Genomic DNA, 26,499 nt, shown 5'->3' with positions numbered 1-26,499 from the left:
AATAGCTTTATAACCTTTTCCAGACTGATATTGAGATCAATTACTTAGTTTACCATTTGTTCCAGAATTTTCATTGGTTTGCAGCATGATGTCTAGCTTTTGAGGAACTTATGGTCTACTTCACTTTGCTAGGCAGGTCCTATTTAAAGGGACTCTGTCACCTGAATTTGGAGGGAACAATTTTCAGCCATAAAGGCGGGGTTTTCGGTTGTTTGATTCACCGCATGCAGCCAGCGGGTAAGGAAAGGGTGAATCAAACACCTGAAAACCCTGCCTTTATGGCTGAAAATTGTTACCTCCAAATTCAGGTGACAGAGTCCCTTTAAGTTATTTCTTGATTGAGAGCAAGTTTGGCAGTAATCAAGCTTGGTTGTAGCTATGGAATTTAAACTCAGCTTCCCAAAGATGTGATAAATCATAGTTAATTTATGCCGCGGGGGGGGGGGGGGGGGAGTGAGTACAATCACTTTTCAAACACGGCCCTGTAGGTCTGGATTTCTTTTTCCCAACATAATAAAGACCTTCATTTAAAAACCTTCATTTAAAAACTGCATTTTGTGTTTACTTGTGTCTTCATGTAATAATCTAATATTTAAATTTGTTTGGAGATCGGAAACATTTAGGCGTGACAAACATGCAAAAGAATAGGAAAGAGGCAAACACTTTTTCACACCACTATATATGTCAGTATGTAAAAAAAAAAAGACCCCTTGGGCTAGGACTACACAATGGCATGTTACAATTTGATTCTCAGAGTCGCAGCCCAAAATCACATCTATATTGATTTCCCATGGTGTCACATTGCGACCTGCGACCTCCTGCAACTGTGATACAAATGTATTGGATTTTCTGTCTCTTGTTGCTTACGAACTACTGTACTTGCCATAGACTTTAATGCAAGTCACATGTGACATATCTGTGATTTGGGCAGATTTTTTTTTTTTTTTTAGAAAAATCACAGTTCTAAAATATTTACATGATAGCAAGTTGCAAATAAGTTGCAAAAATGTTTTCGGCCATGTGACTTAGCTGAGAATTGCTGTCGTGTGACACATGTAGCAGCGTAGCTCTTGGCTAATGTCTTTCTGTGTAAAAAAATACTGGTTTGCATGTATATTTATATACTTGGATAGTTATTAATTTTTACATTAAAATCATCTGATGATCATCTGATTATACACATTAGTGATGAACAAGTGTACTCGGTACTCTGGTTTTCCGAGCATGCTCGGGTGTTCTCCAAGTATTTTCGGCGTGCTCGTATATTATGTTTGAGTCCCCGCAGCTGCATGATTTGCGGCTGCTAGACAGCCTGACTACATGTGGGGATTCCTTAACAAACAGGCAATCCCTGCATGTGTTCACGTTGTCTAACAGCCGCAAATCATGCAGCTGTGCAGACATAAAACGAATCTACGAGCACGCCCAAAATACTCGGAGATCACCCGAGCATGCTCGTAAAACTCGAATAACGAGCACACTCCCTCATAACTAATACACATGATTAGCATTTTTACTATATAAATTGTAAAGAAAAGAATCATAAAATACAGTATTAAACAATTTGTGCAGTTCGTGCATATAATCCCTATATGATTGTATCAATAAAGTTTTCTTAAAGCCAAATACCAGGAAGTATCAAAAACAAAGCAGCTTTACTTAACGCATGACACAGCAACAAGAGATGAAAACCAGAGCGTCAAAAATGTGAAAAAAACTCATGTTAAAAAAATGCACTCAAAAACACCATGAAGAAATGCAAATAAACTACTTTAAATAGGTGAAGGAATTCTGCAACATCAAAAGCTCATCCTATGGTGCTTTACTATTTATCAAGTCCTTTTTTATAATATTATTTTATATTTTAACCATATCTACATTAAATACAATTACAGTGCTTTACTCACTATTGATCATGCTAATTTTATATTATTTAGAATGTATTTTATTTTAGGACTATATCTATGTTAGATAAAACTACAGTACTTTATTCAATATTTATCGTGCTTTTTTATATTATTTATAATGTAATATTTTATATTAGAACTATACATCAGATACAGTTCCAGTACTTTACTATTTATCATGCTATTTCTTATATTAATATTATTTTATAACTATATCTACATTAGATACAATTGCAGTACTTTGCTCACTATTTATCATGCTATTTTTATATAATTTATAATATATTTTACATTAGAACTATACTTTAGATACAATTCTAGAACTTTGCTCACTATTTATCATGCTATGTATATAATTAATAATATTTTTTATATTAGAACTATACATTAGATACAATTCCAGCACTTTACTCACTATTGATCTTGTTATTTTTATATAATTTATAATATATTTTATATTAGAACTATACATTAGATACAATTCCAGCACTTTACTCACTGTTTATCATGTTATTTTTATGTAATTTATAATATATTTTATACTAAAACTATACATTAGATACAATTACAGCACTTTACTCACTATTGATCTTGTTATTTTTATATAATTTATAATATATTTTATATTAGAACTATACATTAGATATAATTACAGCACTTTACTCACTATTTATCATGCTATTTTTATAATTTATATTAGAACTATATCTACAGTAGATACAATTACAGCACTTTGCTCACTATTTATCATGTTCTTCTTATATCAATATTTTAGAACTATATATCCATTAGATACATTCCCAGCACTTTACTCAATACTGTATTTATCATGCTAATTTCTGTTTTTCTTCACGTGTCCTCACAAATGATCTTCCACATCCCCTGACCTCTTCACAGCTCCTGTGCAGAGCAAATACTGGCAGCTAGTGTAAAGAATGCACTAATCAGCTCTGCCTTATGGAGATGAAGGCAGGAGGAGTGGGCGCTAGGACCCTGCAGACAGGAGCTCCCATGCCCTGCACCCTCCAGCCTTATCACAAAGCAGTGAGCAGCCGGGTGTGAGTGAGGGTGTGCAGTGCAGAGAGTGTGTGTGCAGTGCAGACAGTGTGTGTGCAGTGCAGAGAGTGTGTGTGGGTGCACCAGGACTCCCCCAAGACCTCCTGACCTTCCACACTGGAGATGATTCTCAGGTAAGGAGCTGACACTGTCATTGTAGCAGAGCTTGTTGCTGATTTTCTGAAGTTACTTTGTTTCCTGCTGGTATGTGATGGGGTGCAGTGTTCAGGTGTGCTGTGTACTGCTGTGTACTACTGTGTGCCTCCTGCCTGGCATCTTGGAACTTCCACGCTTCTTTGTGCACAACTCCTTGGAGTCCATGTCTGTGCACTTATTATTAGGGGTCCTTTCTATGATCCCATGTCCTGTGTCCCCACATTATGCCCATTCACATGTCACCTTTCCTTTTTGCAGGTGTAAGACGTTCTTGCTGCTCTATGCTGCCTATCTGGGTCTTCTGGTCTCCGGCCAAGACAAAGGTAAGGAGAGCCCTCAGTCCCACATCTCAGGCTGGAGAACAACTCTTTTATTCACTGGAGGCGTCTTTTTCCTTTTTTTCCCTTTTTTCTCTTCTTGCTTTTGAATGTCTGGTGAAGCAAAGTACATTGAAACTTCAAGGAGTTATTTAAGGATTAGGGGAGGTGATGGTGAGGGACACTGAAAGAAGCAGTGGGGGTGGGGTGACACTCATGTGATGCCCCCTCTCGCTGGGTGTTACACTCACCCCTTCACCTGTTTTAGCCGGTTGGGTTATTTTACCAAGTGACACGAGTTCAACTTACTTACAAGTTCAGTAAATGTCACGATATAATGAACTTTTTTGAATTTTTCGGACCTGCGTGAAATTTTGCGTTGACTTGTTGAATGGGTGACCTGCAGATGGGCACCATCCGGAATGTCCGCAGTGATGTCACGGGGTCACGTTCGGCACATCCACCACTTTTATGTGGTTCCATGCTACATGACATGTGTCGAGTTGGCAGCTAAGAAGCCATCCATAAACTCCACATCACTTTGTCCGTGGCGTGTTTGGAACATGCTTATTCTTGCTATGAAAAATGTGATAAACTTGATATAACATTTGCATTCATCGCCAAGATCCTCGCTGGTGAAAGGCCTCTGTAGACAGATTAGATTACGTGCTTTTCCTTTTATTATATTCCTGAGCAGTAAGGAGGAGTGTGCGGTAGCACCCCGTCATGGGCAATTTATTCTATTCTAACTGCAGTGTTAATTCGACCAGATTTGTGATATGCGGTTTATAATCGACCAGTAGGGGCAATTTGCTTGAAAATTAATTCCGAATTTAATATTTTTGGAAGCATGAACTACAAATTACTGCAATAGTAACTAATGTGTGATGTAGATACTCAACCCAAGAAAAGGAATCATTTTACTATGGTGAGATGGATATAGTTATAATACCACACAAAGTCCAAACCATGTTAAATAACATATATACGCATTATCAATATATTCTGACCAATAGGTGGCACTTTTCAATAGGCTATTTAATTGTATACCTTTCCAGTATGATGATGGCATGCAGAAATCTTTCTATGTTAAGCAGGCACTGCTGAAGCTCAGAGGCGTATCTGGGGTTATGTTTCAAGGGGTTGAAACTTCTAAGTGGGCCCCTAACCAGGTAACCCTGATCACAACTATGGTTGTGCCTCTAATAATGCACTCCCCATAGGACTCTATATAATAGAATGCACTCCTCATAGGCCTCCATGTAGTCTAATCCACTCCACAGAGGCCTCCATATAGTATAATGCACTCCCCATAGGCCTCCATATAATACACTGTCCAGAGGCATCTATATAGTATAATGCACTCCCAAAAGGTGACTATATAGTATGATGCAGTCCCCATAGGCCTCTATATAGTATAATGCACTCCACATTAGATAAAAATATCACCTCTCCTCCTCGTTCCCCCTTTGCTCCGACCACACGCAAGTCTCATATCATTGCCCCCAATATCAGTGTCTGCATCATTGAAGCCAGACGCAGAGTGGGAATGATGGGAAAATAAGGAGCGTGTCTCATATGGAGCATGTCTCATCGTTGCATCGATACAATTGAACTTACGATGATGGGTGGGAAGCCCAATGCTGGTATCTGGGGGGCCCATAGTGGCAGTGCAGGGAGATGCTGGTATCGGGGGGGCCCATAGTGGCAGTGCAGGGAGATGCTGGTATCGGGGGAGCCCATAGTGGCAGTGCAGGGAGATGCTGGTATCGGGGGGGGCTCATAGTGGCAGTGCAGGGAGATGCTGGTATCGGGGGGGGGGGCTCATAGTGGCAGTGCAGGGAGATGCTGGTATCGGGGGGGCCCATAGTGGCAGTGCAGGGAGATGCTGGTATCGGGGGGGGGGGCTCATAGTGGCAGTGCAGGGAGATGCTGGTATCGGGGGGGGGGCTCATAGTGGCAGTGCAGGGAGATGCTGGTATCGGGGGGGGCCCATAGTGGCAGTGCAGGGAGATGCTGGTATCGGGGGGGGGGGCTCATAGTGGCAGTGCAGAGAGATGCTGGTATCGGGGGGGGCCCATAGTGGCAGTGCAGGGAGATGCTGGTATCGGGGGGGGCTCATAGTGGCAGTGCAGGGAGATGCTGGTATCGGGGGGGCCCATAGTGGCAGTGCAGGGAGATGCTGGTATCGGGGGGGCTCATAGTGGCAGTGCAGGGAGATGCTGGTATCGGGGGGGGGGCCCATAGTGGCAGTGCAGGGAGATTGAGTCTTCCCTACTCTGCTGCAGAGTGTAACTTTTCAGAGCACCGATCTTTGGATCACTGGGAGGTTCCACAGATTCAGACCACAGCAATCCACAAATTTCCGCTATTGAATAGGGGATACCAACTTTTTAATATAAATATTAGATTTTTGTAGAGAAACCTTGCTATGAACCTTGCTGTGAAGTGATCTATCAACAATTAGCTACCTGGAGGACTTGTTGTATAGGAAACCAAGGATCTGATTAGAGGACTAATTTTCTGACCAATCCTTTTGTTTCCCATAGACATAAGTGGTGTCACAGGTATCTGGCAATCATTTAATAATGTATACTTGTATTCTGTATAGTAATTATTTCCCAGATTGTACTTATTCATCGGTTGTATAATTCCCCTATACCTCTGCCTACCCATACATTATTATCTATCTGTTGAAATATAATAATGGAGTATTCTGGGTGATGTTTCCTGGAAATTTTCATAGAATCAGAAGCATTTTATAGACTTGTAAACTCAAGAATCCATGTAAACCTGACAGTTAAAGGCAACCTGTCACCAGTTTTTCCTAAATGAACTATCTCCACCACCTTTAAGTTGTCTTTACTAGAAATCCAGCAGCTGCTCATAAGTTCCCAGCAAACTTGCTTATCTAAGAAACTATTTTGTATAATCCTCCTGTGCTGTATGCTAATCAGTGTGGTCCTGCCCGATGGGTGTCGTTGTTCCGTGCTTGATGTCTCCTCTATCCCCGCAATCATCTGCCGTGATTGACGTGGCTGACCTCTCCTACATCATGCACAATCTGTTCAACTCTCGCACTTACACACTAGATAACAAGAACTATGAAGACAGACTGTTGATGATGTATGAGACGTCAATCAGGATGATGGCCATGATAGAGGTGGCGCCAAGCACAATCCAGCGACACCCATTGGACCATACCGTGCGGTATTAGCATACAGTACACTAGGATTATAAAAGGTATTTTTCATCGATAGAAGGCAAGTCTAGTTTTAGCTCTTATTGAGTAGCAATATTGTGATGTGTTTCTTACATTAGTATCTATTATGCACCGTTGCCTATTATGCCTCAGTGCTTATCTATGCCTTTGTATCATATTGCAAAAATTTAGTCTGGCTTAACTTAATATTTTGGGATTCATTCTTTATCCTCTATCCATGAGATACCAGATAATTACTAATCGCTGGGGGTCCTATCTTTGGAACACTCAGAAACCAAGAATGAAGGGTTCTCTCATCTTGAACGGAGAAGAGGTGTGCATAAGGGATAACTTAAAGGGATTGTCCTCTACTAGGACAACCCCTTCTTGTACTAAATGTTTGGCCCCAATAAAATAAAAAAAAGTATGCTCGCCTTCCATGCTGTTACCGTTCCAGCAGTGTCAGCACTCGCGGTTCTGGGCTCTCCTGCGGTGTTGTGGTGCCCGGCGCCCAATCAGCACTGGTGTCACTGTCTCTGCTTTTGTACGGATTAAACATGAAGAGGAAGTCAGGGATCAGCCGCAGCCTGGACTTCCTCTTCGTGTTCCATCAGTATGAAGGTGGAGAAAGTGACGCCAGAGCTGATTGGGTGCCGCTCACAACACTGAAGGAGAGCCCCGAACCGCGAGTGCTGACACGGCTGGAACAGCAGCAATTGTGTCCAATCAATGAGCTGGAGACAACTGATGACAAAGTTGTGCACTTTGTATAGTGGTCCAACATCCTTTTGCTAGGCAGAGAAATGTTGTATTCAACATTTTTCTTTCTGACACTGAAATTGTTGGCAAGAGACATACATTTGATCCCATAGAAAACTTCGATGGTTTATATGATCAGTTTCCCTTTGGCGATTTTGTGCAAAGCAGAAGACATTTGTGAAGGCAACCCTAGTTAGTTTAGTTACATTGGTTTAAAGGTTTGTTCTCCCCGCTATATGTCTATATAGCCAGAAGTGGCTGAGGTTATAAAAATATCCAAGAAGGTGAAGATACGCTGTTTCTGCAGCTCCCATGGAAGTTAAAGAAACCAAGTGGATCATCTAACCCTGGTGTTCCCGTAATCCGGGTCACTTCTGGCTGCTGCATATAGACCGGTAGTCTCTTCAAATCCATGAATGTCTGAGAATGGAATTTCCCATTGAAAATAGCATAGTATGAAACCAGGCAACAATAGCCACCGGTCAAGCCAAGTTAAAACCAGTGCGTGGTAGATCAATGTGTGCGCTTTTGTCTATAATTTCTGTAGCAAAATCTGCATTATGTGCGTGCATTTACCCCAAGTCTAATGTTGTGGTTGGAATGAGTTGCCTGATTCAACCATATGTATAATGATAATAATGAGCTTATTTAGTAGTTGATAATGAGCTGCCGTAATTTGAGTTATTCAGTTCTCCGGCAACTTTAAAGATGCCCTCCTATTAAAATTTTTATGGGCCAAATCTGTAGGAATGTACATGTAGTGTAAGTGTGTTTTAAAATACTCACCGATCACTATCTTCAGTTTCTAGCACAACTCCGATCCTCTTCTGGGTGGCATGGCTGAAGTTCCGACACTCTGAATCTCACTGGGGTCTATGCGGGAGCCAGAAGTCATTTTCACAGTATAAGTCTATGGAGTGTCGGAATGATGTTCCCTAGACTTACATTGCAATATTATCTTCCGGCTCACACATAGACCCCAGTGAGACCTGGCAAGACAGAATAGTCATCATGTAACTCGGAGCAGTGGTGGAAAAAAGAGAAGATGGCAATCGATGAGTATATTAATGCACCTAATAAAACATAGACAAATAGTGGAACAGCACAGCCAAAATGTCCAAAAGACGCCAAATGTGTACTTTTAGTTAATAGCTGGTTGCCTGATGGCTGAACGGAGGTGCTCGCGTGATATAAAGAGTTAAATCATATGCAAGACATAGAACAAACGCGGCAGCACTCACCGATCCTGGAGTCAGACATTCCTTTAAACATGTAGAAAAAACATCTTCACGGCTCGGGGGTATTAGGCAGTGAAAGGAGTGTGCAGGAGAAGACGACAGCCGTTTCGCGCTAGAAACAGCGCTTCTACGGACCCCTAGAAGCGCTGTTTCTAGCGCGAAACGGCCGTCGTCTTCTCCACACTCCTTTTGCTGCCTAATACCCCCGAGCCGTGAAGCTGTTTTTTCTACATGCTTAAATAAAGGAATCTCTGACTCCAGGATCGGTGAGTGCTGCCGCGTTTGTTCTATGACTTGCATATTAATGCACCTACAGTCAGGGCCGGACTGGCCATCGGGCAGTTCTGGCAAATGCCAGAAGGGCCGATGGCAGTAGTGGGCCGCTCGAATGTGCCGCTGTCGGCACACTCTCCCCGCTGTCGGTGCACTCCCGGCCCCGCATTCAACTATACCGGCGTCATAGACGCCGGTACAGTTGAATGCAATGATGGAGGAGAGAGCGTCTGCTGACGCCCCCTCTCCCATCATTCCCCGCTCTGCCTGCCGCTGACACTGCGGGTGCGCGATGACGTCATATCATCGCGCACCTGCTGTGTGACCGGGCGGGCAGACTGCGACTGCTGAGGCCGGAGCCAGGAGCAGCGCGGGACACGAGGAGAGAGGTGAGTAGTGTGTTTGTTTTTTTTTATCAATGAGTGATGACTGGATTGTGGAGCTATTGGGGGGGGGGGCTGCCTGCATTACTTTCTATGGGGGCTGCCTGCCTGCATTACATTCTATGGGGGCTGCCTGCCTGCATTACATTCTATGGGGGCTGCCTGCCTGCATTACATTCTATGGGGGCTGCCTGCCTGCATTACATTCTATGGGGCTGTGCTGCATTACATTCTATGGGGGCTGCCTGCATTACATTCTATGGGGGCTGCCTGCATTACATTCTATGGGGGCTGTGCTGCATTATATTGTATGGTGGCTGGCTGCATTCCATTCCATGGGCCTGTGCTGCATTATATTCTATGGGGCTGGCTGCATTCCATTACATGGGCCTGTGCTGCATTATATTCTATGGGGCTGGCTGCATTCCATTACATGGGCCTGTGCTGCATTATATTCTATGGGGCTGGCTGCATTCCATTCCATGGGCCTGTGCTGCATTATATTCTATGGGGCTGGCTGCATTCCATTCTATGGGCCTGTGCTGCATTATATTCTATGGGGCTGGCTGCATTCCATTCTATGGGCCTGTGCTGCATTATATTCTATGGGGCTGTGCTGCATTACATTCTATGGGGCTGGCTGCATTCCATTCTATGGGCCTGTGCTGCATTATATTCTATGGGGCTGTGCTGCATTACATTCTATGGGGCTGTGCTGCATTACATTCTATGGGGCTGTGCTGCATTACATTCTATGGGGCTGTGCTGCATTACATTCTATGGGGCTGTGCTGCATTACATTCTATGGGGCTGTGCTGCATTACATTCTATGGGGCTGTGCTGCATTACATTCTATGGGGGCTGCCTGCATTACATTCTATGGGGGCTGCCTGCATTACATTCTATGGGGGCTGCCTGCATTACATTCTATGGGGGCTGCCTGCATTACATTCTATGGGGGCTGCCTGCATTACATTCTATGGGGGCTGTGCTGTATTACATTCTATGGGGGCTGTGCTATATTACATTCTATGGGGGCTGTGCTGTATTACATTCTATGGGGGCTGTGCTTTATTACATTCTATGGGGGCTGTGCTTTATTACATTCTATGGGGGCTGTGCTGTATTATAGTCTATGGGGGCTGTGCTGTATTATAGTCTATGGGGGCTGTGCTGTATTATAGTCTATGGGGGCTGTGCTGGATTACATTCTATGGGGACTGAGCTGTAATGCTGGATACAGCTGTAATTATATGTTATATAGTCGTGTTACACTCCCCTCACTTCTTGTAGCCTACAAGTGTACAAAGATATTATACAGTCACCATGCGACAAGTGGGCCTGTGTGACTTCAAATGCCAGGGCTGAATTTTAGTCCCAGTCCGGCCCTGCCTACAGTACATTTACACAGGTTTAGGCCATAAACATGATAATGGGAGTGCTTCTTTAATGAAAACATACAACACAGATAGCATATTACTTCATGGTTATAAGACATTAGCCCACCCACTATGATGGTAAACTATCTGCACTACATGTTACACATCTCAAGCCCTCCTAGCCCTAAATTCTATGCCTTTTGAGCATCTTGTTAAAGCTACGTGATCACCTGAATTACGGTATATGCACCAGAATATTTGCCATTACATGCCAGAGAGGCCATCATTACTATTTAAGTAGGCTACCAATCTTGTATAATGGCTCACGGCTTATTGATTTTAACAAGATCTTTTACATCGGTAACATAAAACAGTCGAATGTTTGTAACAGACCCATAAAATGGTTGAATGGGAGCAAAATTAGTACGGAATGAGCCAAGGATTTGCAGCACTATGCTTGGATCATTGTTTATGAGTTAGCAGTGGATTTAGGGCATATAATAAGTGCACAGACAACTTTAGTGGTTTAGTCATCAAGCAAGCCGTCTGGAAGGGAAGGTAAAACTTTCTGCTAAATTCACACCGAGGAGTGTCAAGTGTTATCTTACAGTTTGCGCGTCTGGTGGAGTTTACCTTTGTGTGGTCTATCACTCTGATGTATTTCATTCTATATTTACTGCAAAATACTTCTGATGTGTTCAATGATGACATCACAGAGGTAGGAAAGACCCCACCCAGAGGAATATGTCGTGACCTAGAGTTTGACATAATCTATATGTAATATATGTGTATGGGAGGTCTATTCATTTGCCTTCAAGGCTCCCATGCACAACAGATGTCAGCCGATTCCACTGGGAAAAAGTAGGGAGGCCCGGTACCCATTAGACTTTCAGCTGAACCTACCAATATTAGTGGGTTCGGACAACTTTTGTTTAATGTGTATAGGGGGCCTTAAAAAAGAAAAAACTCTACTCTCGAGAAAGAGGCCTAATGCACTTATACAACTTATCCAAAGGCTGATAACCGCCTTTAATTAGAGCAGAGTTAGGTCCATTTAGCAAACCCAGGTTTGGATGTATCGGGCCAATATCAAGTTCCTGGAAAAGTTAAGAGACATCTGTTCATCTGTATAGTATGCACTTCAAAAGTATTTCCTTAATTAGCAAAGACATTTTGGAGGGTGCAAACTGTGAAGGTCACCATGCACCTTCAATAGCTGTTGGCCAGACAGAGTAGAAGGCCTTATATTTCTTGAGAACGAAAGAATTGGGCATTGACATTTTACAGGACTGATCCTTCTCTTCCCAAATATATGTGGAGAGTTGATAGATCTATGTATAAGAGTTGTCCTGCCAAAACTGGGTTTGCCAATTGTTGCTTATGTGTATGGGTAACAGTTCACAAACAATTATAAGTTGATATATAGCATGCAGCTTAATATTCTGTGAAACAATTGGAAGAGACAGACATATAGAGCTCTCCATACAGTTACAGGTGAATCGGCCCATCTAGAGGGTGGCTGTATCTTGAGTAGGTCCTGGTCATTTCAGTCCCCTTCCTTTACATGTAGCTATCGGTCTAGTTAAACCCTGAATTAGCACTAATTAATTCAAAGTAGTTGTTGTGTAGTAGGTCTTTGTTTCGAGCAGTTGGATATTTAACCCAAACACCAGTGTTCCCAAATCTGGACTAATCTCATCATCATTGTCTTTGTTATGACCCTTGCCATTTAATCATTTGTCCCATATTTATTAGCCACAACTTTTCTGTGTGATTGGAGAGTGGAGGTAAAGACTTTCGGAAATGAAGTCCACACACAGATATGCTCACTTGAAAATGTCTTTTGATGTGGTTTTTTTTTTTCCTTTTTTTTTTGTTAATCTGCAATTATCAAGCTGGATTCCTGAGTAAGCATTCCTGGAGGAGGTACAGGCTGTGACATGGCCTGTGGAGTGAAGAATGTGAAGAATTGTAAACCTGTCCCCTCCATACTAAAGGGAAAAGTTTGGAATACAGATAATAGCATCATCTACTTCATCCGCCTTTGTTAAGAAGGGCTTTTGTCCTGCCTGCGCTGTTTCCCATTCTCCAATCAGTGCTGGGTGAGCTTCATTGTGGCTTCTTATTTGATGGACCCCTTATTGTCATTATCTTGGAGTTAAACAACCAAAAGATTGTATACGTGTTAAAAATTCATGGATTACGATCTAAGTCTCTGTTCCCATTAAGTATTTTGAGGAGTTGTTTGGAGGTGATCCTCTCATATCCTCCTTGAAAACTCTTCTAATTCATTTCAATAGGAAATCCACTTTGTTCTTCCTATGAGGCTTTTTTTTTTTTCCTGAAAAGCTTTTGAAAAATGCCAAGTGGGAAAAAAGTGCATGTCATTTCTTTGAAGGTTATCATGAAGGAAACCTCTCCAAACAAGGCACTGTCCAATCAAAAGGCTGCAAAAGAAAATGCTCCAGGGAAAAAACCCTTTTTAAAAAAATTGAAAACCTCTTCAAAGCCGGTTCAAACTCCTCCAAAAACTCCCTAAAGAGGTTTCTAACTGAAAAACATAGGATTTTTTATTCCTCAAAAACCTTAAATCAAGCCATACACACTAGATCGCTGCCAGCCGAACGATGCTTCAGCTGTTTGGCCAACTACTATCTCAGCTAAGTCTCCCATACATAGGAGTCGTTGGGCCAAGCACTCCTGTGTTCTCCATGAGAAAGTTGCCAGTTGATATGTCGGCAGGCAGCTAGTCTCCAGGAGAACAGTGCGATAGACACTCCGAAATCTGACAAGCCCAATTGACATCTCCTGCAACAATCAGTAGGCCGGTTCCCTCATGCACATTAGACCATCGACTGAACCCGCCGATAGTGCTGGGTTCAGGCTACGTTAGTCTAATGTATATGGGGCCTAAGGGTACCGTCACACATTGAAATTTCCATCGCTACGACGTTACGATTCGTGACGTTCTAGCGATATCGTTACGATATCGCAGTGTCTGACACGCAGCAGCGATCAGGGATCCTGCTGAGAATCGTACGTCGTAGCAGATCGTATGGAACTTTCTTTCGTCGCTTGATCACCCGCTGACATCGCTGGATCGTTGTGTGTGACAGCGATCCAGCGATGTCTTCGCTTGTAACCAGGGTAAACATCGGGTAACTAAGCGCAGGGCCGCGCTTAGTAACCCGATGTTTACCCTGGTTACAAGCGTAAACGTAAAAAAACAAACCGTACATACTCACCCGTCGGTGTCCTTCAGGTCCCTTGCAGTCTGCTTCCTGCTCTGAGTGCCGGCCGGAAAGTGAGAGCAGATCACAGCGGTGCTGCGATCTGCTCTCACTGTACGGCTGCACTCAGAGCAGGAAGCAGACGGCAAGGGACCTGAAGGACACCGACGGGTGAGTATGTACGGTTTGTTTTTTTACGTTTACGCTGGTAACCAGGGTAAACATCGGGTTACTAAGCGCGGCCCTGCGCTTAGTTACCCGATGTTTACCCTGGTTACCCGGGGACTTCGGCATTGCTCCAGCGCCGTGATTGCAACGTGTGACCGCAGTCTACGACGCTGGAGCGATATTCATACGATCGCTGCGACGTCACGGATCGTGCCGTCGCAGCGATGAAAATTTCAATGTGTGACGGTACCCTAAGAGTTCAGTCCAATTCACAGCCAGATAAGCCCTGCATACAGAATGCCACTTAATGTCTTAATTACTGATAGGTCTGAGCTCTGTTTCTTGAATTCACTCAATCAGGCATGTGGGGCAATGTCCAGCCTCCAAGAAAACCTTTCTTTGAAGAGTCTGTGTAAACATGTACTTTGGATCATTGAGAATGTAAGAGAGAGGAGCAACCAGACAACTCTTATCACCTACTTTTCTTTTGTTGAATAAGTATTAGGAGAATTATTTAAAAAAAAAAGAAAGTAAGCAAAGAGGAATTATATTTCCTCTAAGAAAAACAATATTAGGAGATCACAGTAGTCATGCTAATCAGTGTCATAAATTGAAGCTTGTGTGCCACAATGCCAAAATCTCCAAGAAAGCCGCTAATTATTATTTATCTAAGGCCAAATGGATTTTTTTTTTTTATTCACCTACACTTCAAGGGTGTGACTGCAACCTCTCCACCAAATGTAGTTATTCCCATTTTCCCTATCCTACTGAAAAGGTGTGTTGGGGTAGTAAAAATAGAGTAATACATCATTGTGTTCTTCTTTCATGCATGCATTTCTATTTTGAACTTTGAGTGGTCTAGAAGAGGCTTTTTCTCTTTGTGGAAACCACCAATTCCGAGTAAGGAGACTAATCAGCCACACAGTAGTCCCTAGGGAAAAGGGTTTGTAAGTCATCTGTCCCCTTAATAGGAACAAAGCTGTCAGTCTAGTGCCACCTATTGTGGGTAACTGCCCTAATGTCTGACCCCTTAACAAGCCCTGTCATGTGACTTTCCACATTTTTCAAAAATACCTAATAGGTCATTGATTGCAATTGATATTGTCCTTATGGTTCATGCATTGCCAGGAAAATTGATTAATGTACTCTAAGATATATTCTTCTAGAATAGAATCAGAAAATTTTAGAGATTTTGTTTTTTAAATGTATTTTACATCTACATAATATGTAAAACTTCTCAGATAATGAGATGCTCACATTATAAGCTTGTTGATTGTTGTCATGTATAACATAGTGGTGAAGGTAAAAAATGGTCCCTGGAAGTTTGTCCGTGCCAGCGATTGTATGGCACCTTTTGCTGACAAATTAGTTGCTTTGGCATCTGTCCATGGAGCAACATTAAACTCTAAAAGCAGATAAAGGAAGCATGTTATTAACTCTGTACAATAGGGATGCAAAAAGAGATTCTCAGACGTCTGTTGGGTCTTATCCAAGAAAAGGTTTAGAACCCTGAGACAGATGAGTCTCACATAGATAGCTATCTAGTCATACAGCTTATATTTAGAGTCAACATTTCAATGAATTTGAGTTCTTTTGTAGATCCATGTTCCCAGGGTTTCAGACACTCTGACTTGATTTATTTTTAGCAGAACTTTTCCATTATTTGAGGAATTGCACAAATTATAATTTAAGTAAAAAATGTAACTTGCACGCTCAGATGGCAAAATGTCCTGGAGCAGGGGTATATATATAGAATACATATTCTAGCCAAAGAGTTCTGATTTGGATCTGTGCCGGGTGCTATTCAGTTGTGTGACATTGGAAAACCTTACCATATACAGTATGGTCAACACTGTTTTAGTAAATAGCTGACCCAAATTACAAAATTCAGCATCAGATCATCTGTAAGTAATAAAAGTTTTTTTTCTGAGATCCTATAAAAAAAAAAATTGGCTATAGGGAGGAAATGATATAAAATAACAAAAGGGTCTGTATTTCTCTCCTAAGTGGCCTGCTGCTCTTGTGCTCCGTCAGTCTAGGCTTAGTTTTTTGAAGCCGTAGTGTTTGTGTCTACCCCCATGTGAATGGTGCAGTCAATCAAATCACTTGGATTAGTGGTCTTTTGCCATATAATACATAATCCAGTGATTGGTTGCAGCGGTCATGTGGGAAAATGGGGACATCAAAAACCAACAGGCAGCATAACAGGCACTTTAGCATAGTTTCTATAATTATAACTATCATGTCAATGGTATTAAAAACAGTTCAATATTTGCTCCATCAGACAAAATAATTATAGCACATTTTACTCACTTCTAAGTCTGTAGAGGGAAAATTCCAGACTTTTTTTAAGACACGTAGTTGCTAACAGAGGTCATTAACCGCTCCTGCCAGAGATTCCGCTGCTCCCTATCAACAGAGTAGCAGTTTTTCTTCCTGTGTTCCTCCTTTTGACAGGGCGGGAATACTGACATCATGCTGATTGACAGCCGGCTTCCCCAATTAGGCAGTAGAGTCAGCTGTCAATCAGCATGACACCAGTAGCCCCGACCTAGTAACAGGAAGACAACCTGCTGCTCTGTTGATATGACATCATCGGAAGTCTGTGACCGCTCTGTGCCGTTTTTTTTTTGTTTTTTTTTCTTTTTTGTAAGTCTCGGATATACCCTTTAATCAGCTATTGTCTGAGATTTCTAACAGCAGAAATTGTTTTACATCAATAAAACTGTTTATACTGAGTGCAATATCTTTTCACATGTATCCCTTTCCCAGTAGGTATTCTTGGCGCCCAAAACATCAGTGGTAGAGCTGAGAAAAAATTTTGTGAACCTCCTCCTACCTGTCGGCATCCTCCGGATCCTCGTTTGACGAGCATGCTTAACATGACGTCATCCGCATGATGCTAGCATGGTTCTATCAATCAGAAGAGGCATTAGGGATGCCAGCAGGTAGGAGGAGGTTCGCAGGGCTCTGGTCAGGTGCCAGGGTCCTGGAAATCTTATGGCCTATCTCTACTGAATAGCTCATAGTTAAAAGTTTTGATCTCATTATAAGTTTCAATCTGAGACCACATGGTGCCATTCCAACAATCGATGCCCAACATTTTTGCAGCTGTTGCTATGTTCTAAATACTGTTCTTGTCTACATACTTAGATAATTTTAGTATCAGCTGATACAGAAACTGTGTTACATATAATTCTACTGTTCATTTGCTTTATTCGTCAACCAACTATTGATTTGTAGCATTTCCATTAGCTAATACATCAAATAATTACAAACTGGCTGTGATCCCTGGAAAATTCCCAGCTGACTATCTAGCTCTTGGCTCTGTTTTATTTGATAAAGACTTGTCAGCTGGATAACTCTGTATAGGGTAGATTTTAGGTGTTGATATAGTTAGTTCCAGACTAGTAGCTTCCACCAAGCTCTTAACTTCTTAAGTGGCCATAAACATTAGATCTTGTTCACCCAAACCCACCATTTTCGACAGGAGCGGTCCTCTATATAATGTGTTAGATGTTTTCTTGGCATCCAATATGGAGGGTTGGAGAGTTGTTAGACCAACCATCATTGAAGGTATGGCCACCGTATCAACTTATTTGGATTGAAAGCTCATTGATAAATGATTAAAATTTTCTCATGATTCATCTATTTGCTAAACTAAAAAAAAATATTCTAGCATACTTGGCAATGGGATTTATTTTACTGATCTAAAAAATGCCCGTGGGGCTTGTCAAGGAAAGTATAAGGGACATTACTATTTAGTATGCAAAAAAGCAGACTCTAATTTACGCTTTGTAGTTTTCACAATTACTCATGTTTAATTATGACACAGTAGGGACCACACGCTGTAACAGGCATTTGTGCTGAGTTTGTAAGTGATTGGAAAACTTTTCATTAGTAATTTTATATCAGTCGGTCAGCTATTTTTGGAACTTTTAGATTTTTGTGAAATTTCTTGCTAGGCCTTCTATATATCATCAGAATATTACCTAATTTTGAAATCAAATTTTTGTATTTAAATGTATTTTTTATTTTTGCCTTTTTTCATATTACACTTTTTTTTTTTTTTTTTTATAAATAATTTGAAATTTTGCATTTTCACACTGGCTATGTGGATTTTAGACTGTAACTTCCTGTTTAAGGAAGCAACACATGTACATAGCCACAATGACCAGATCCCAACACCATCTTTTGTATTGAAGAGTCTAGTGATCTTATGTAAAGATCATTGTGAAGAGAAGGGGAGCAGGGTCAGCTGTGACATTACTTATTGTGGTTGGCGGATCCTGTGTTATCAGCTGTGTATTCAAATCCTGGCTCTGATTAGAAGCAGCTCCCATTAAAGGTCACACTCAGCAACTTTGCAACGAGAACGACAACGATCCGTGATGTTGCAGCGTCCTGGATAGCGATCTCGTTGTGTTTGACACGCAGCTGCGATCTGGATCCCGCTGTGCCATCGCTGGTCGGAGCTAGAAGTCCAGAACTTTATTTTGTCGTCACGTCGGCGTGTATCGTCATGTTTGACATCAAAAGCAACGATGTCAGCAATGTTTTACATGGAGCTAACAACCAGCGAGAACGATAAGTGAGTCGCCGTTACGTCACTGGATCGCTCCTGCATCGTTGTGGAGCTGCTGTGTTTGATATCTCTACAGCGACCTAAACAGCGACGCTGCAGCGATCGGCTCGTTGTCTATATCGCTGCAGCGTCGCTGAGTGTGACGGTACCTTAACTCTTGCTGAAAGAACCGGAATTATGAGTCTAAGGGCTCATACTCACATGCGAGAAACTCGGATGAGCCTCGCACATCAATACCCGGCACTCAGATTGGCACGTGCTGCCGCATAGCAATACATGCAGCCGCACGCTCCACTCCTGAGTGCCGGGTGCAGTGCTGGGGAATTGACGTGCGAGACTCATCCGAGTTTCTCGCATGTGAGTATGAGCCCTAAAAAAAGTCTGTTTATACGGGCTGATCAGTGGCACAGTATGACCCCTGATTGGTAAAAGTTTACGAATTGGTGATCGTTTAAATGCCTGTCTACACACATAGACCACAGCAAATGATGCACATTGAGCGATCTGTAATAGGTCGATCTGTGTGCATAGGCCGCCATTGTTAAAAAAACAAAAAAACCTTTCATGTGCAGGATAATAGAAACAGTTTCAGAATAAGCGTATTTTTTTGGAAATGCACTCACCTGGAGTGTTTTTTTTTTTTTTTCTATATTGAAAGAAACACTTTGATTACTGCTCTCATGGTTCAGATTTGGGCTTCGGCTATTGAAGCTGATGTTGTAACACTGCCAGATGTTGAAAGAAGGTCTTACCAAATTTTCTGGTGCTTGTTGCATGAACGTTTCAAACTTATGGAGTAGATTGAGATAGTAGCTGTCTTTGTTTTTATTATTAGACCATTAAACATTTCAGTCTTGGAATCTGAGGAAAGCCTCGTTGTGAGGCTGAAATGTGTGTTATTAGCCAATGTCCTAATGAAAAATCAAAACGATTCCTAGAATGAAATTTTCATCACCAAACAAAGTAAAAAATAGTAAATTTAAAGCAAACCTGTCAGTAGGATTTTGCTAAGTAAACTACAGGTATTGTCAGGTTGGCTTTGTTACACTGATAAAAATAATACCTGGGTGAAGAAATCAGTCTTGTAGTTCTTGTGTAATCAGTGGTAGAAGTTTTCAGTTAGTGAGATGCTCGTACTCCGGGATGGGACTGTAGGTAGAGTCTTATCTTCCTGCTCTAAGCCAGAGAAACCAAGAAGAGACCTGCCCCAAAGCACAAACCTGTTCCTCATCATAGAGAGAGACAGACTTTTTGGGCTTCAGGGTGGGCCTGTGGGCAGGTTTCTTCTTGGTTTCTCTGGCCTAGAGCAGGAAGACCAGACTCAGCCTACGGTCCCGCCCCTTAGCACGAGCATCTCATTAACTGTAAACTTCTACCACTGATTACACAAGAACCACAAGACGGATTTTTTCACCCCAGGTATCATTGTAATCAGTGTAACAAAGCTAACCTGAAAATGAATGTAGTTTACTTAGCAAAATCCTGCTGACATGTTCACTTTAAGCTAAAGGCACATTATAGCCATGGTGCATTATTTGGTTAAAATCTTACTGACCCAGCAGTCAGACATGTATGACATATAAAATACCAAAAAGGGCCTAAATTTACCTCCTAAATGGCCTGTTGCTCTTGTGCTCCCTTTTTATTTAAGTTTATGTTGCTGAAGTGATAGTGTCTGTGGCTACCCATAAGTGAATGGTGCAGTCAATCACTTGGATTATTAGTCTTGTTCCATACAATACTTAATACAGTGATTGGTTGCAGTGTTCATGTGAGCAAAAAGGGACATCAAAGATGAAGAGGCAGCACAAGAATAGCAGGCACTTTAGTACAGTTTTTAGAGCTATAATTGTTGTGTATGGTACTAAAAACTATTCAATATTTGTCCCATCAGGCAAAATACTTATAGGACATGTTTCAACATGTTACTTTCTTTTAAGTATTTACTGAGCTTTTGTCAAATAAAATGATAGATTTCCGATATCGGAAATTAACATACCCAAAGTGTTTACCGTATATTGAGAGTAATATATTTTCATGTGTGCCCCTTTTGTCAGTTGGTGTTTTTGGTGCTGAAAAAAATCAATGGTAGGGTTGACCAAAAAAACCTCTCTTTTGATTTGTAGGCCCAACCTGACTTCGTCATAGCAGCATGATGCGAGCATGGTCCTATTAATTTTTTACACTGTCTCCTTCACAATGGTCATAGGAGACCCAGCAGTCAAACATGTCTGACATATCCTTTATGCCCTTTCTCAACAAGTGATGTGTAATTTTCTGTTACTCCTCAAACAGGGAAGAGAGACAATATTAATGCCTAAGGCTAAATCTAGATGATGAAAAATACAGCACAATTGATTGGCTTTCTATTCATCAGACAGGAGCAGTTTTATCTTCTTAGATAATATTACTTTTTCCTTGTTGAAAGGCGTTCAAAATCTCTGCTTATTTCCCTCCACCCTCTTTTCCTAATTCCCCATGTGTTATCTTTATTAGTTCCCTGATAACGACTTTGAATGACAGCAATCTTGATTGACATATCCCCAACAGGGAGCCTTGTGGACATTCTTGTTACGAGGTCAATAATAGCATGGTGTAGAGTTTATACAGACATATGCACTAGTATTAATCACAAAAATGCTTCAGAAGTTGTATATTAGTGGTGTTTGTCCCTCTTTAGACTAGTGTCCTGGTGAGCGGAGGATGATAATTAAATGTAAACATCGAGATAACTATTGCATCTTTAAAGCTCATAAAACAATTATCTACTTGGGTTTTGCAATCAGCTTGAAAAATTTTCCTAGAAAGGCTAGTTCATGATAATCTTTAAAAATGGATGTTACATTTATAGATAGCTCCTCTATATGGTACCCAATGGTAAAGCCCATCATGCATTTTAGATATGTCAGTCAATGGTACAACCTGCAGCAATTTTGCCCGACTCACTCAGTGTGTTCTCTATGAGAGAACCGATGTCTGACATCTCTGGTGGTGGCTTTGAGAATTAAAGCATCGGCATACTGGATCCTCATTTCCCCCAATATCATCTATCAAGGAAGGTTCAGAAGCTGGGGGTGTTCAGAAGTTATCAGTGGGTTTCGCCGATGTTAGTCTAATGTGTATGTAGGCCTCAACTGGTCTCTCAAGACTGAAATTAGGAAAAAAAAATATTATAGTTAAATATCTTTCCTAGCCAAGTAAAATCCTAACTTGACCTCTCCACAGAACTCCAGATATTAATGTTATACACGTTTTTCCAACCACGCATTTTCAAATATTTCAAAGGACAAACCCTGAATTTTGTAAAGCTAAATGCTTGTTATTTTTGCTTGATAAGGTATTAAAAATGATTTCCTATGTCACGTAATTTCTTCTTATATACATGATGGGATACATTTCTTTTTTTTTTTTGTCATAATCTTTGGCTAGTGATACACAACGGTCCTGCTATCTAGTTCTGTGTTTCTCAAACTCCAGTTCTCACGGCTCCAAATATGTTATGTTTTCAGGATATCTTTAGTATTACACAGGTGATGGAATTATTATTAAGGTATCAGAAACTGCCATAGGTTCTCTCATCTGTGCAATATGAAGGAAATCCTGAAAACAATGTGTTTGGGGCCATGAGGACGGTGTATGGGGAACACTGATCTAGTCCAATGTTGTAGGTTCAGCGTTTGGACTTGAGCAACTTGTGGTCTTCAAAAAAACAGAGAGGTCAAATGAAGCAAAAATGTTTAGGTAATCACGGAATCTTTTTTTTATATGGCCAGTGAGACATCTATATGCTATATACTACTGGCACAATGTCATAACAGTCATGGAGGTGTATAAGCAATGATCATATTAAACTTTTCTTGCTCTGGTGACCTTGAATCACAAAAATTTAAATATGTGACTGGCCTAAAGTAGAATCAAGAATATATCTTTTAGTAGATAATGTGGTATTCTCAATTTTGTAAGTTATGCCCTATCGCGCGTCCTGATTGCTGGAGGCCAGATCACTGTTGCCCCTACTGATCCCGAGAAGAGGGGCACTAAAGAGCACCGTGTGACTGGAGCAGTGGTCGATCGTTCACACCTCTGCTCTATCCATTCTCTATGGTGACCGCCGGTGATGGCCTAGTGTGGCACTCGCCTGCTTTTCTGCACTCGCATAATAATGAACGGAACAGCTTTGGTTATGATCGACCATCCCTGCAGTCACATGGTGTTCTTCAGAATCCTTGTTCTCAGAATTGAGGGGTGCTTCTCAGCCATCAGACACCCAGTGATCCGGAAGTTATGCCCTAACCTGTGGCTAGGCGATAATATCCAAATGACTGATGTGTTTCTACTCTATAGTACAAAACTTGGAAAGCATTGAATTTTTTGCAAATATTTTATGTTGGTCTGGTATCACTCTGAATGTACCCTCCATAATGAAAAGGTTACGTTCAGGGTTAACACCTTAAAAGGTGTTACATTTCTATCCTTTATAATTTGGAGAAATGGTTTTCTGTGTGGAAATAGCTTAAACTCATCCTGATGTCCAAGAAAATTGAACCAAAACAGTCTTTTGTCCCTAACAATATGATAGGACTGCTGCTAGGCTACCGTAGATCTAGTCACTGATATTACTTAAGGCAAAGATGAGATAAAATGCGCTACTTTTGGGCTAAGTGCCTTCCTCTTTCCCGAGGACAATCTTGAAAGCCCAGCAGATGTTGGAATTCTCCCTATGCAGAGCCTTGAAAAGGAAGTTTTCTCGGGGAGAGAAAATAAATACAACTATTTTTGTGTCTCTTATAGTCGTTGTACAACGTTCCGTACATACCTCCTCTACGTCTTTGATGCCTAATGTGTGAATACTGCAGTTTATAGTTTCTGATATACTAGATGTGAGAGAAGCAATTTTTCCAATTTGCAGTCTCCATTTTATGAATGAATTGGACCTATTTAATGGTTTTAACAATTTTTCTTTAAAAAAAAAAAAAAAAAAAAAAGCAGCTAGTTTTTCATTACCAGAGGGTTATTCCCATTTTCATAGATGAATAATGTTGGATAGTGCTTGTAAAAATGGATGATCCTAGATAACCGATATAATTTATACATAGTTCTTTTAGGGCCACGATTTTAGTTATGTAAGGTTTAGCATGCTGCTTTTATAAAGCTTCCATGTGAGTAGTTAGACACTTACGCGTTATATTTTTTTTAATATATATATATATATATATATATATATATATATATATATATATATATATATATATATATATATATATATATATATATATATATATATATATATATATATATATTTTATACTTTTTTTTTTTTGCTTGACATGGAGAATTTTAATCGTTAACCAAACAATTCAATAAGGCTGTTGTGTAAGGATTACAATCTGCCTGTTCTCTTCTAACTTCGTCTCTGAGTCATTTATCTTTTGGTGAGTGAGAATTAAATCAAATTCTAAGGGTTCATCTATCCCAATAAGCACCAATGTGCTAATAATCTTCATTCAGCTCCCTCTACGTGATGGAAAAGGCCGACATTGTCCTTGCAATGAATGGTGCCTTTGTTTGTTTGGTTGCCGGGTAAATCACAAGTCTGTCTGGTCTCGCTCTCTGAAAAGTTATATTAAAGCAGGTGAACTGACCCTACTGCATGTGCTCGGTTTTCAGTTCTTGGGAATCAGGCAAGAGGTCAGGAGTATGAAGTTAATATGAGGTCAGTAATTAACTTTAAATACATGTGAAAATATTGTCTGCAGGAGCCACAAAGTACCTTTGTTTGGTTATTCAGCCTGAGGTTACATTTCCACAAAAACATTGTTCCGTTCCGTGTGCACAGCGGACTACACACAAACGGCAAACTTGACCGATGTGCCTGGTGCATATGAGCAATTTCCTACACAGACTAAAAAAGGGAGAAGAAAGAGACCTGCCAAAAACGGGGATCACCTTAAGATAATAAACATTTATTTATTAATAAACCAGCGATAAAGACCAGACAACATATAGTATAAAAGCAATTAAAAAAGACAAAAGATGGGGATTAACAAGGCATAATCCTTCACCTGCTCATAATAAAGCTAATGTCAAAATCTCCAATACCTACAACAGATGATAAACCCTTAAAGAGGATATCCGGGACTTTATAAAAAAAAAAAAAAATATATATCTAAGGACTAACAGGCAGGTAATTGCAACTTACCTACCTGTTGTGCATGGTGCCCTTCTTCCCCGACACAGAGCGGTGACCGCTCCTGCCGGAAATTCAGAAGCCTCTGCTGATGTCACATCTGCAAAGTGGAGACTTCTTTTCCAGTCTGCTCTGTAGACGGGGCAGGACTTCCAAGGTCATTTTCATTGACAGCCGGCTCCTCGCTGCATAACTGGGGGATCCGGCTGTCAATTAGAATGACGTAGGAAGTCTCGCCCTGTCGCGTAAGCAGAGACAGCTAAATCCCCGGCAGGAGCGGTCTGTGACAAAACAGGCCAGTAAGTTGCAATTACCTGCCTGTTAGTGCTTAGACACATTTTTTTTGTAAAGTACCAGATATCCCATTTAATATCGGTCAAATCCCTATATATTACATAATGATAAATTATTATGTTGTAGACCAGTAGTAATACCAAGATATGCTGCAAAATATGAAACAATAATATAGGAATGAAAAGGATAACAATAATTATGGCATGAAATACCTACCTGACAATCCAAAGCTATCAAAGACATGCAGTATAAACCACGTTAGATATATACTACCATCACAACGAAGATTGAAACCAGGGATATGTACTACTAGCAAAACCTGGGAGTGTGTAAACCACACGCAATCCTGGACATGAGTCAAAAAACAGGGTTATCTGTACAAGGTTCAAACAGGTAGTGGAGGAAGGAGAAAGACCCACTCGTATCTCCACCAACGTTGTGGTATCACCCCTGAGGAAAGTCGCTAATCATGCACCCGCGTGGACGCGTACATATTACCTGAGCATGCTCGCTCATCACTAGTATCGTCCAATGAGCACGCTCACATTTTAATATTTTTATATAATCATGCTGGAGAGCAATTTCAGAAGGTGGTTGAAATAAATAGGCCAAGATGCAAGCAATTGCTAATTGGCAGAAATGTTCCCTAAAGGCATGTGTTTACGGAAGGCAACAATCATGGCGATCTGTTCATTTCCAAGTGATCGCACAGATTATAATCTAGTAAACATATGTAAACAAGTGAAAAACTATTGTTTATCAATGATTACATTTACTAAACACGTGTCGCTGGGATTGCCGAGAGGCATCATATGGTCAGGGTCAAAACACTGAAGAACCAAAATGAGTCACAGCTGAAGGGTTGGGGTTCACTGTAAGACATTGGGGCCTGGAGGTGCTAGATGTATCCTTCCTTATATTGCCTCTAAACCATATCCTAAGAAGTATGGAGCAGGATGTTAAACAAACATGATACAAGAAAATGTATACGCATGACAGATGCCTTCATAAATGCCATCTGTAGGCCATTAGTCTTCTATAGGATCCCATGGTTAAAATGTACAGTACAATGTAATTTTTGTTGTTGTTGTTTGTGACTAATGCCTTTCATGAATGCCCTCTGTCTTTATTATGGCTATAGGCTCCCATATTTGAAAAAATATATACTCTTAAGACTGGGGCTACATAGCAATTTTTGGCCACAAAATCTGTTGTGAAGCCAAAGATTATGTGTAGCTGCTGCTTTGCAGCAAAATGCAAGTGAATGAGGTCGAATTGTGACCTGGAGGGTAGTGCAACTGTGACAAACACATCACAACATTTTTGACGCGGTTGAAGTTCTTGCGACTTGCTTTTTGTGGTCACA

The 26,499-nt window shown here is 41.0% G+C and overlaps 1 protein-coding gene across 1 annotated transcript in view; it reads left to right on the top strand.

Moving 5' to 3' along the window:
- Positions 1-2,902: 2,902 nt before the first annotated feature.
- COL18A1 (collagen type XVIII alpha 1 chain) overlaps positions 2,903-26,499 on the top strand; it is a 233,228-nt gene continuing 209,631 nt past the window's right edge. The window contains exons 1-2 of the mRNA XM_077272570.1: positions 2,903-3,097; positions 3,378-3,442. Of these exons, the coding sequence (XP_077128685.1) occupies positions 3,087-3,097; positions 3,378-3,442 (76 nt within the window). The 5' untranslated portion in view covers positions 2,903-3,086. The remainder of the gene's footprint in view (positions 3,098-3,377; positions 3,443-26,499) is intronic.

The sequence above is a fragment of the Ranitomeya variabilis genome, chromosome 7 (genome assembly GCF_051348905.1).
Source record: "Ranitomeya variabilis isolate aRanVar5 chromosome 7, aRanVar5.hap1, whole genome shotgun sequence".
Lineage (NCBI taxonomy): Eukaryota > Metazoa > Chordata > Amphibia > Anura > Dendrobatidae > Ranitomeya > Ranitomeya variabilis.
Note: the sequence above shows the minus strand (reverse complement) of the source record. Positions and strands in the feature narration are given on the sequence as shown.